This window comes from Diceros bicornis, chromosome 7 (assembly GCF_020826845.1).
Source record: "Diceros bicornis minor isolate mBicDic1 chromosome 7, mDicBic1.mat.cur, whole genome shotgun sequence".
Lineage (NCBI taxonomy): Eukaryota > Metazoa > Chordata > Mammalia > Perissodactyla > Rhinocerotidae > Diceros > Diceros bicornis.
Window position 1 is genome coordinate 34,488,644 of NC_080746.1, and position 12,830 is coordinate 34,501,473.

General features: G+C 35.5%; 1 protein-coding gene across 4 annotated transcripts in view; it reads right to left on the bottom strand.

Moving 5' to 3' along the window:
- The window catches only part of CNTN5 (contactin 5), an 812,742-nt gene that overhangs the window by 232,736 nt on the left and 567,176 nt on the right, over positions 1–12,830 (bottom strand). For all 4 annotated transcript variants that reach the window (XM_058545360.1, XM_058545362.1, XM_058545361.1 and 1 more), the window contains 2 exons: positions 3,156–3,292; positions 1,206–1,335 (listed from right to left, as the gene is read on the bottom strand). In XM_058545360.1, the coding sequence (XP_058401343.1) occupies positions 1,206–1,335; positions 3,156–3,292 (267 nt within the window). The remainder of the gene's footprint in view (positions 1–1,205; positions 1,336–3,155; positions 3,293–12,830) is intronic.

Below are 12,830 nucleotides of genomic sequence, written 5' to 3' on the forward strand. Positions count from 1 at the left end.
GACTGGTTAGGCTTTAGGAGATTGAAATGTAAACTCCTGTATCTATTTTGGATGGATTTGTTACAATGTGGAGACATTTCAAGTGCAAGAATTCATAATTCAGTAAGTTCCCAGATTCCTGAGATCTTGGATGTTTCTGTTGATGTCATGCTTTGGAAATTTAAGGGGGGAGGAGAAAGTACACTTGGGCCCTTGTCGACTTTTGGGAGACAATGAGTTAAGATCACTTAAGTATCTCTCTTTGTGTTACAAACATCCTAGACCCAAAGTTTAGGAAATCATCAGAGTGGGAAAAGGCAAAATCCACTCCAGTGGCCCAAATAAGCTCAATCTGGATAGCCTACTCCACTGGATGGAATCTTTCCTGTAGTATCTATCTACCTATCTACCTATCTATCTATCTATCTATCTATCTATCTATCTGCTGAGGAAGATTTGCTCTGAGCTAACATCTGCTGTCAATCTTCCTCTCTTTGTATGTGAGCCACCACCACAGCATGGCTGCTGACAGACAAGTGGTGTATGTGCCCACCCGGGGAACTGAACCCAGGCGGCCAAAGTGTGGTGCACCAAACTTAACCACTAGGCCACAGGGGCAGGCCTTCCTGTACTATTTAAATAGTGAAGTAGTGCCAGTGTCCTGGTTATATTCTTATCAAGGGTGTATCCCTATGAGACTGCTGGGCCTGGCCTTAGAAAGGCTTTCCCTTGTGTGCAAGGATGATAATGGTTGCTTCTCCATGATTAGAGGTGCTTTACCTTGAAGTCCTGCCTTGCAGGAGCCACACACCTACTGGCATGTAAGGGCTGCTTGGGAAAATATCACGCATTGCTATAGGAACAGAGAGAGGCTGCTGGAAATCTACATTCTGATCCCCTACCCTCAAGATGTGCCTTCTTGAAAGTTAACATATGTTTCTTATGTGATTTTTTTAATACCATAGAAAAAATATTGTATAAACCTGTTAAGATTAAAACTAAAGTTAAAAAAAAAACCTTACAAAACACGTTATGGGACAAATTGTACACAATGTAAACTGGTTCCCTAAAGCTTAAAAAACATATATATCAGCAAGACATAGGATTTCCTGTCAAGCTACAAAATTGGTTTTTACAATCACATCATAAAAACTTCAGTGTAGTAAGAATTAGAGCATGAAAAGAAACAACACTTTTTCCTATTTATTTACTTAGAAATTGCATACCTAGAATCTTCAGCTCAGCACTTGCATAAATGGTTCCATATTTATTTTCAGCCAAACACTGATACATTCCAGCATCTGATTGATTCACATTGTTGATCATCAATACTCCATTAACCATCTCAACCCTACTCTGTAATGGAATAAAAAAAATTAGACATAGAAAGTGAAAACATCATACAGATTTTGCAGTTTCTCTCTCCTAGACGAAGGAAAAAAAGCCTCCACTTAGCGCAGTTGAGTGTTATTTGACAACTTAGCAACACAAATTTATGTTCATTATTTTAACATGTCTTTTGTGAATTATAACTCTTTCTTGGGCAGAAAGGAAATTATAACTATATTTTCCTGTACTTATGCGTCTTAGTTTTAGTTTTGTTTTTAAACTGAGCTGCTTTTGTCTGTATGCTAGTTGAGCTTGTGAAGTATGATCAACGGATGATACTTTTCTTTGAATTCATTTTACAGATGAGAAGCAGGGTCACACATGGTGCAAAGGGGCTGTAGACACGTGGGATCAAGGTTAGAAATAGCCCAGGTCATAATAAGAATCCCTCTACTTTATTGGTCTGGTCAGGAGTTGGCCTTTTCTCTCACTTCCCAATAAATCAAAACAAATAAAATACCACCCTGCAACTGGATTCTGTTTAAAATTATTGGTCAGCAAATATAAACTTCGTTATCAGACAAAACTTAATATGGAAGTCAGAAAATTGACCGTGTACAAATGGAGGTAAACTGAGGCCAAGAGCACATTTCAAAAACAAATTTTAAATTTAAAATGTTGTTAAACACACCAGGTGTCTTGTCTACTTAATGCAAAGTAATTTATTCTTTTATTTTTAGTGAGCAGTGCTTTATCTATCAACAGAGACGCCAAATAATTTGACATCATTTTCAAAAGAAACCCATTCACTGCAGACGTATTATCTGCCAGCAGAATTTACTTTACTTGGATGCTGGGAGTAGAAAATAAGACCAAGAGGGTTTATCTGGTATCCCAGGAGAATTGGAGAGAAAGAGGCAATGCATCAGTGTCTCAGGATTACCCCCACCATCAGGCTTCTTTAACAGCTCTATTGTTCTTTTTATTTCTGTCCATCTTTTTGTGTAATTGCATTTTGTTTTGGCCTAATTGGTTTTAGGAGAAGGGAATTTAGGAGCTGGATGGGACTGTAGGGATGATCTGGTCCAATCTCTTCATTTTACAAAGAAGCAAACTGAAGCCCAGAGAGGTAAATGACAGAGAAGAGGCCCATTGGTAGTGGCAGGACCTGGGCAGAACCAGTGTTTGGAATTTCAACTTTATATACACTTCCCCTCCATTTTGGTCATAAATAGTGAACTATTCCCCATCTGCCCCGCTTCCTGCAAAGGCCACAACAAGGGAAAGGGTTAGCTAAAATTATTACTATTATTCTGAAATTAAATAGTAATTGATTTATGTTCAAATCCAGTACATATTAATTTGTTTTAAAAACATGCAGTAGATTTACTAAAAAGATATTTAAATCTATTGGTAGCATGATGTTACAGAAAGAATCTGCCCAGGACACAAAGACTAGGATTCTATTCCAATCTCATCTCTTGCTAGATATGCGATCTTGGGGAAACCACTTGGGGTTAACGTGATCATCTGCAAAGTGCCAGCAACAAGCCAGATAATATCTAAAAGTCAGCTAGCAAAGGCAATGAGACTATGATAATCATTGATATTTCCCTATAAATTTATAGGATTTAATAAAATTCAAAGAAACAATGTATTACTCAAAATTAATGAGGTAATTGAAATAAAAATAAAGTTTTGTTTATATATTTGTTATATTTCTTCCTCCAAATATATCATAAGGCATAAGTAGGAAATGGCTTTCAATAAGACTAAGGGAGGATAATTTGTCCTGTGTGAAATCCTGCTAAAATTGCACTGGAACAGGTTCATAGTTACCAACATACCTGAGGCAAGAGGGGCACTCCATTCTTCAGCCAGCGGTATGTGGGTCTGGGTTTTCCAGAAGCCTTACATTCCCATCGGAGAGGGCTCCCGCTGTCTAACTGAGTATCATTCAGTTTTTCTACCCAGTGTGGGTAAGCTGTAAGAGTTTGAGCATTAAAGAAGGGTGATTTCATTTCTCAAACACTTTACCAAGTTCAAAATTCATATGGAAATATTCATTGCATTAAAATTTTTTAAAATCAATTCATGTAACTATGGGTGTTTGGAAGAAGCACAGCATTGCATTGCACAGAACTCTATTTCCTGTGTAAAAAAATACAGAAGTGATGATATTTTGATAATTTGACACACTTTTGTAAGCTAAGTGAAGTATATCTTATTGTTTTACTTTACAGCAAGTGGCTTTTACATTTACAGCAAGTGGCTAGATTCTCCCCAAAGCATCAGAACTTGTTTAGTAGGAAGTCAGGTACTTAGAGGCATCATCTCCTTCAACTATTGGGGCAATGTTAGCACAGGTTGAAATAATACAACGTGCCCATTTATTGAATAACTGTTCTGCTTTTTTTTTTCCTAATAGAACCTGAATGGCTTCAGAAAAATAATTTGTAAATTCAAATTTCACTTGGTAAAATTTTTCTGTATTTACAAAATAGCATTCTTCAAATATATTTTTTAGAAAAATATTTCAAAATTACAACAGAGAAAAAATCCTATATCAAGAAAGATAATATTGTAATTGCATGAAAACTATAAGACACAGGTTAAAGTGTCTTTCCTCCTTTGGCTGATTTTTAAAATAAAAAACACTGAAAACAAGTGACTCTTTGTCCAAAAATATTCTCTTTGAAAGAACTGAAGCAATAAATACAAAAAAATATTGAACTGAATTGATAATTTCTCTCTAGCAACTTTTTTGGCACAAAACTATAAAATATTTTACTTTGTGCTGGTGAGGACTTTGATCATTGATTCATTCACCTCATACTATTTGTCCTTGCTCAATCTTAGAGGCTCTTAGGGGTACAGGAACACCTATGGCCTACATTTAAGGAGTTTATGCCATGGTAGAGGAGGTTTAAAGTCAATGTCACAGGAAAGGGTAGCATAAGAAAGGAAAGAAAATGTGCGGAAGGAAACTGCACAGGAATATCAGAATAGTGGGTCTGAAGCGACAGCAGATGTCCAAACCTAAGCCAGTTCAGAAGGGAGGAGAAAGAGCAAGAGAGAAAGAATGCTCATTTATTAAAAGCTAGTCCTAGACACTGAGCTATATTATCAACTGATCCCTGTAACAATGATCTTGAAAACAAACAGATTTCATTTTATGAATCAGGAAACTTAGGCTTGGAAATGTTGAAGGAATTTAACCACGATCACACAGTTATTAAGGGATAGAAACCACTTTCAAAGTCAGATATTTCTGACTCCAGGGAGCACACATTTCTCCCATCCCACTCTGGCAGATTCAAAAACGAATTGGAAGCATTTGCTGTATTCCTAGTGTGTTTTACCTTCTCCTTGTTTCTAAATGGGAATTTTGTTTTTACTAGCTTATTGGTCTTCCAGCCAATATATACATATACTGAAGATATATATGGATATATATATATATATATATATATATATATATATATATCCAGTCTGGTCTTTAAGGAGACTTATCTTGGCATAGTCAGGATTTGCAGAACTATGAATACACTCTGTGATTCAACTTCAAGTCTAGTAGCTATCATTCAAAAATCTTAACCTTGATGAGCTTCAAATATTGATCCTGATTTTTGTGCCTAGCTTCTGAAATCAGTCTCTTTGTAGTTACACATCACATATGCTAAAAATACTGATAGAAATGGTGAGATACAAAAGCAATATTAAACTCTACTTTCTCATTTGGGCTTTCTGTAAACTTTCCTTCTCTACTTTGCCAGACTACTTCATCTCACGCATGACCCCTGTAATCCAAGTACAAGGGCTTGCTGTCTCACAAGCTCACCCTGCATCTTCTTCAAATTGTTCAATCCATGTGGAATGTCCTATTTCTCTTCTCTGTATCTTTTAATTCCACTCATAATTAAAGGTTTAGCCTAAATTGTATAGGTTTGTTAATCCTCACCTTAAAAGGGTGTCATCTGCACCTTCACTGGACACACATAGTTCTTATTCACTTGGAAAATAGTCACATAGTAGTTGTTACCTTTCTTCTGTTGCTGACTTAAACTGTTATTGAATTTTTTAGTTGTTTATGGTATGACACTCCAGCTAGATAGCGAGATCATCAAGGGTAGAGTTGACTTGACATATATATTTACTTTAGACACAACACTGACCCACATATAATAGTTGATTACAGGATATTGGTTAGTTCGATTTGATATGTCTCTTAACGTATTACAACTGGTGCTGTGATATGCAGCTTGTGGGAGTTAAAAAGAAATTGAAAAGAGATCTTAAAAAGTTACTTAAATGAAAAATTAGAAAAAAAGAACTATTGAAATAAAAACAGATTGCATCATCTAGAAAAGAAAAAAACTAGAAACCAAAATAATGCTTATTCAAACATCATTTGGATTACTCTATAAAACTGCCCTAATTTAGAGTCCTGATTCCAAAATGAATTTGTCATAGGAATCAACAAGTAATTGACAAAATTAAAAAGAAATAATTCCTGCTTTCTTTTCATCTTCAAATATGTATTGGCACCACTATTGGCACAATGCTTAGTACTGAGAATACAAAGATAACACAATGCCACAATGTTTGTTTGCTATTAGCTCAAAATCTAGGAATAAGACAGACATGCAATTAAAATATTATTTAAATTCACTCCACCAACAATTCTACAAATAAAAATGGCCTATCACACTAGCTCCAGAATTTTAAAAAAATAGCTAGCCACTTCTTTTATCTAGCTTTTGTCAGGCTACCTAGTGTAGTGTGTAAAAAATTTGAACGACATATGGCACTTTAAACCCAGAAGCTGTTATGCTCTCACCAGATGCACTGTATAATGGCAACTACTTATGTAATACACTTGAGCTTCAGATCAGTCTCCAGGTTACATTTTTTAAAACACTAAACAGATGTGCATAAGGAAATTCTTGCCTATTTTCTCTTGTCATTAGAAATTCTGAAAATCTCTATTGACAAATGCTAATTATTATTAGCCTCCTTCGTTACTCCTGTACTCTTAAGTGTTGCAGAGTCAACATATTTTATCCACGTACATCATTTTCAATATTAGGACTCTCAGCTGTGGGCCAGTGAGAGGCAACATGGTATATTGGAAAGATTATAAAGTTGGGGGTAAATGTAGGTTCAAATCCCAGGGCTACCATGACCTTGTTCTAATATACGATCAGGAATGAGTTATTTAACTTTAATGAGTCTCATCTGCAAGCTGTAGATGGTAATTCCTATTTCAATGGGCTACTATGATGATTGCATACAACAAATGTTGGTTACTTTCCCCCCCTCAATCCATTGCCCATGCATTAACTTGAACTTCATTTTCTATCAACTGTGAATGTATATATGGTACCATTTTCATAACAATAGAACTTAAGGCTAGAAATTTTCTCCAAATAAATAGGATTGAAAAAATTTTCTTTGTGTATGAAATTGTTAATCAGGAATCCAAAATTTTATATTATTTCTTATAGGAAAGCTTTAATATATTTTAGTAGCTAAAACATCTTTAAAAATCGTGCCCGATATAGAAAAACAGCTTTGAAGAAAAGAAAAATAGAGAGTAAGAACTAATGGCAAGGATTTTAATGTATCAAACAGTTTTCTCTAACATAATAAAAGATGAGTAAATAGGAATTAACTACTCTTCATCCCATGCCTTAGCTCAGGTCCTCAACATTTTACTGAGAGGTAGCATCCTATAGTTGGAGATAGAATTTTGGTGTCATAGCCAGTTCTAAGTTGGAATCTGGTTCTACTGCTTATGATTAATGAGACGTTCAGTAACAAGCTTCTTAACTTTTCTAGGCCTTAGTTTCCCCATCTGTCAAGTGGGAATACTAATTCCTATGGGTTATTGTGAGTTAATATATGTAAATCACCTAGTAGTACAGTAGTGTCTAAAACATAAGCTCTTGGCAACTATTCATTCCCTTTAGTCTCTCCTGACTTTCATCTACTCTTTACAGTGTGCTTTGAAGAACGGTGTGCATACATAAGCATGAATCTTTATAACAGTATAGAGTTAAAATAAAAATTATCAACTGCATGCTGAACATAATTCTTAGTGCTGGAAAAATAGGAAAAATAACAAAGCAAAAAAATTGTCTTGAAAGAGCTCATACTCAAACTGCAGACTTTGGAAGCCATTAAAATTAATGAGGATATTGTCCAGAGACTTTACAAAAATAAGGAAATCTGTAATACTACACTGCACTGAAAAGAAAACTGTATTCCTTATTGGATATTTAGTACAATGAAATGTAATTTTCTTTTAAGCATCTTGGTTACACGTATATTTTAATACTGATATATTTCTAGTCTAAGTTGTAAATATAAACTATTCAGCGATCATAGTGACAGTGCCCTTACTTCACAGGGTGACAAACTGCTAGATGGTGGGGCACATGATATATATTTAAACTCATAGATCACACATCTTTATACAATAAGATTTTTTTGTACACAAAATACCCCCTATTATACATAAAAGTGTTTAAAATTATTTGGCTTCCTTCTTCCTCCTTCCCTCCTCCATTCTTTCTTATTTTTGTTTTCTCCTTCTTTCATTCTTTCTTTTCTTTTTGATAGGGAACTTTAACAAGCAAGATTTGACTTACATTGGAAATATAAAGATTAAAAATTTTGTGTAACTAGTTAAAACAAGGTTTTTTGGATTAATCATCAAAAACTAGAGGGAAATAATAATTAGAAATAATAATAAATATAAAAATAATAAGAAATAATCAAAGAAATTATTTCACCTATAAAACTATTCTATATTATAAACAAAAGGCATATTCAATAGAATAATTATACAGTTTAATATGAGGTTCAAAATATTACCAAAATTTTCTGTCTTAATTTTTGGCTAGTTTAAATTTTTTTCCTTTTTAGGAGTACTATTTTTCAAATCTATTTGTTTATGTTATATTAGACATGTAAGTTTACTTTAATTTTTATTTATTTAACTCCCATGGACCTCTTTATTTATGTTGTATCATTTGTTGTATTATGTTTACAATACATTCTGAGTTATAAAAAATAAAATATGTGGCTTAAATTTATGCCTATCACCTACAGTTTTATTGTGCTTCACTTTATTGCACTTCTCACATAGTATGCATTTTACAAACTGAAGGTTTATGGCAATCCTGCATCAAGCAAGTCTATTGGCTCCATTTTTCCAACAGCATTTGCTCACTTCATGTCTCTGTGTTACATCTTGGTAATTCTTGCAATATTTAAAATGTTTTCATTATTATTATATTTGCTGTGGCTTTCTGTGATCAATCATCTTTGATGTTACTATTGTAATTGTTTTGGGGCACCACAAACTGAGTCCATATAAAACGGTGAACTTCATCAATAAATGTGTGCGTTCTGACTGTTCCACTGACTAGTTGTTCCCCCATCTCTCTCCCTCTCCTCAGGCCTCCCTATTCCCTGAGACACAATGATATTGAAAGTAGGCCAATTAATAACCTTACAATGGCCTCTAAGTGTTCAAGTCAAAGGAAGACTCAAACGTCTCTCATTTTAAATTAAAAATTAGAAATGATTAAGCTTAGTGAGGAAGGTATGTTGAAAGCTGACATAGGCTGAGAGCTAGGCTTCTTGTACCAAACAGTTAGCCAAGTTGTAAATGCAAAAGAAAAGTTCTTGAAGGAAATTAAATGTGCTACTCCAGTCAACACACAAATGATAAGAAAGTGAAACAGCCTTATTATTGATACAGAGAAAGTTTTAGAGGTCTGGATAGAAGATCAAACCAGCCACAACATTCCCTTAAGCCAAAGCCTAATCCAGAGCAAGGCCCTAACTCTTCAGTTCTGTGAAGGCTGAGAGAGGTGAAGGCGCTACAGAAGAAAAGTCTGAAGCTAGTAAAGGTTGTTTCATGAGGTTTAAGGAAAGAAGCCATCTCCTTAACTTAAAAGTGCAAGGTGAAGCAGCAAGGGCTGATGTAGAAGCTGCAGCAAGTTATCCAGAAGATCTGGCTGAGATGATTAATAACAGTGGCTACACTAAAGAGCAGATTTTTCAATGTAGATGAAACAGCCTTATATTGGAAGAAGATGCCATCTAGGACTTTCATGGCTGAGAGGAGAAGTCAGTGCCTGGCTTCAAAGCTTCAAAGGGCAGGCTGGCTCTCTTGTTAGGCGCTAACGCAGCTGCCGACTTTAAGTTGAAACCAATGCTCATTTATCATTTTGAAAATTCTAGTACCCTTAAGAATTACGCTAAATCTACTCTGGCTGTGTTCTATAAATGGGGTAACAAATCTTGGGTGACAGTACATCTGTTTACAGCATGGTTTACTGAATATTTTAAGCCCACTATTGAGACCTATTGCTCAGAAAAAAAGATTCTTTTCAAAATATTACTGCTCCTTGACAATTCATCTGGTCACTCACGAGCTCTGATGGAGATGAACAACAAGATTAATGTTGTTTTCATGCCTGCTAACATAACATCCATTCTGCAGCCCATGGGTCAAGGTGTAATTTCAACTTTCAAGTATTATTATTTAAGTAATACATTTTGTAAGGTTATAGCTGCCATAGATAGTGATTTCTCTGATGGATCTGAGCATAGTAATTTGAAAACCTTCTGTGAAGAATTCACCATTCTAGATGCCGTTAAGAACATTGGTGATTCATGGGAAGAGGTCAAAATATCAACATTAACAGGAATTTGGAAGAAGTTGATTTCATTCCTCATGGATGACTTTGAGGGTTTCAAGACTTCAGTGGAGGAAATAACTGCAGATGTGGTGGAAAAAGCAAGAGAACTAGAATTAGAAGTAGAGCCTGCATATGTATGTGACTGAGTTGCTGCAATTTCATGATAAAACTTTAATGGATGAGCAGCTGCTTAGTATGGATGAGCAAAGAAAGTGGTTTCGTGAGATGGAATCTATTCCTGGTGAAGATACTGTGAAGAATGTTGAAATGACAACAAAGGATTTAGATTATTACATAAACTTAGTTGATAAAGCAGTGGCAGGGTTTGATAGAATAGACTCCAATTTTGAAAGAAGTTCTACACTGTGTAAAATGCTATCAAATAGGATCACATGCTACAGAGAATTGTTCATGAAAGCAAGAGTCAATCGATGTGGAAAACTTCATTGTTGTCTTATTTTAGGAAATTTCCACAGTCACCCTAACTTTCAGCAACCACCACCCTGAGCAGTCAGCAGTCATCAACATAGAGGCAAGACCCTCCACCGGCAAAAAGATTCTGACTCGCTGAAGGCCCAGATGATGGTTAGCATTTTTTAGCAATAAAGGATTTTTTAATTAAGGTATGTACATTGTTTTTCTAGACATAATGCTACTGCACACTTAATAGACTCCAGTATAGTGTAAGCGTAACTTTTATATGCACTGGGAAACAAAAAAATTCATGTGACTTACTCGATTGTGATATTTGCTTTGTTGTGGTGGTGTGGAACTTAGCCTGCAATATCTCCAAGGTATGCCTGTATATTAGCATTCATTTCATAATAATTTGACAAAAAATGAGACTAGAAAAGTTGTCTTAGAAACTTGGTTCATCTTTTGAGTCTAACAACTGAACATGTAAAACATTTCCATAATTACACTTCCAAGAAGAAAATGGCCACAGGAAAGACTTTATGTTTTCAATGTTCTCTGAATATTGACCATTTGGATAAAAAGTGTCATCCTCTACTTGTTCCAACAGGTAAAGCTCAGGTTACAGACTTCCAACAGGAATTCCTTCCACTGAGAGAAGAAGATTCTCCATACATACCACAGATACAGTGAAACCTTCATGCATCACGCTATTCTGTATCTACTGATAGTCAGGTGGAAATGTTAACAAAGATTCTTTCTACATTTTACAGAATTTGAAGGGTGAGGAGGAAAGCTCTCAGGTCAAACACAGCAATTTTAAAAGTTAAAAAGTTGGGTGATGTAATAACCAAGATACTTCTGGAAGTAAAATATGTCACAACCAAGATATGTATGTAACATATGTAACAACCAAGATACTTCTGGAAGTAAAATAGGACACTGTTCATATTTGCCCAAGTGCAACAGACATAAACTGGAACCATCCAGGGCAAATCAAGAGCAGGGCAAGAAACCAGCCTAATCATGGGGTGCAGTGAAAGGCCACATCCTCCCCAGATACCTTCCCAAACTGTCAGACGTATGTGCCAAAGTGGCTAGCTGGCCGTTTTTTGTTTTTTTTCTAGTCAATAATCTTGATTACTTTGTATTCAAAGTGATGCAAGCTTCAGTCAGCTTTGTCCTTACCCAGCTGGCCTACAGTGTACATCTACTTGTGCATGACAAGGGGAGCCCACAGTCCAGTAACATACCCTCTCACCAGAAGGTATACCAGTAATATGGAGTGAAAGCAATTTTTTCCTACTTCTGTGGCAACAATCATTACTGCCTATGAATCAAGTAGCTGGGGTGAAGAGGGGGGCGAGTAGAGTAGTGCCACATAGGAGCTTCTGTCCCAGACTGTAAATCTAATTCTTATTTAGGTGTGGGCCATTCTTCATGACACAGAGAGATTTGGGACTTTTCCCAAATAGCCTTAAGAGTAACAGGCACTCCTTGCATTTTTTGTGGTTTTCAATAGCAAAGTTCTGGTTGAACACTTGTCTTTCAGTATGAGATTTTTATCTGTAAAGAGGGACTAGTAATACTTCACACTGTTGCTGTGAAGATAAACTGACATAATGTATCTGAATGTTAATCATTGTTCATTGGGGTACAGGAGCGACAATTTTCTTCTATGGCTAAAGAATTGACTTAATGATGTAAGGAACTTTGAACAGTTTGCTTTGTGGATTTTATCCAAATATAATATCTATGGCCTAAAAATAAGCAAACCAGTGCTGGTGCTTCAGTCTTAACTTCTAAATGACTTTATGTCTCTTTCTTCCAGGATGCTTTCCCCTGTGTAGCATTTACGGTACAGATCCTCTGGAAAATTTCCCCTGAATCATTCCAGTAGAGTGCAGTAGACTGTGCTCCTATCATCCTTCACATATGCCATTATCACAGCAGACAGCATGCTCCACTCTAATGTGGGGTTTGCTTTTCATCTAATCCAATAGACCACGAGTTCCTTCAAAGATCTATTGCTAGCATATAGAGCAGTAATAGGTACTTAATAAACAGTAATTGAATCAATGAATGGATGAATAAAATGTGCATGGCATAGTCATTTTGGCTGTAGTGCTGAATTTCTAAAGGAGTTAGAGATAAAGAAAGAAAAACAGGTTGAATTCAGATATTAATATTTCAAATACTCTTTAAGAGTCCCTGTGAAGGACATTAAGCTTTTTAGGAGAACTGATCTTGAGATACAGCGACAGTGGTAGTTGCTAGGCAAATTCAGCAGAATATGCAATTTGGATAATTTCATATTGGCAGCATCCGTATTTGCTTATATCAATACTCTGGATTATTGTATTCCTCTCTCTCTTTTTTTTTTTTTTTGTG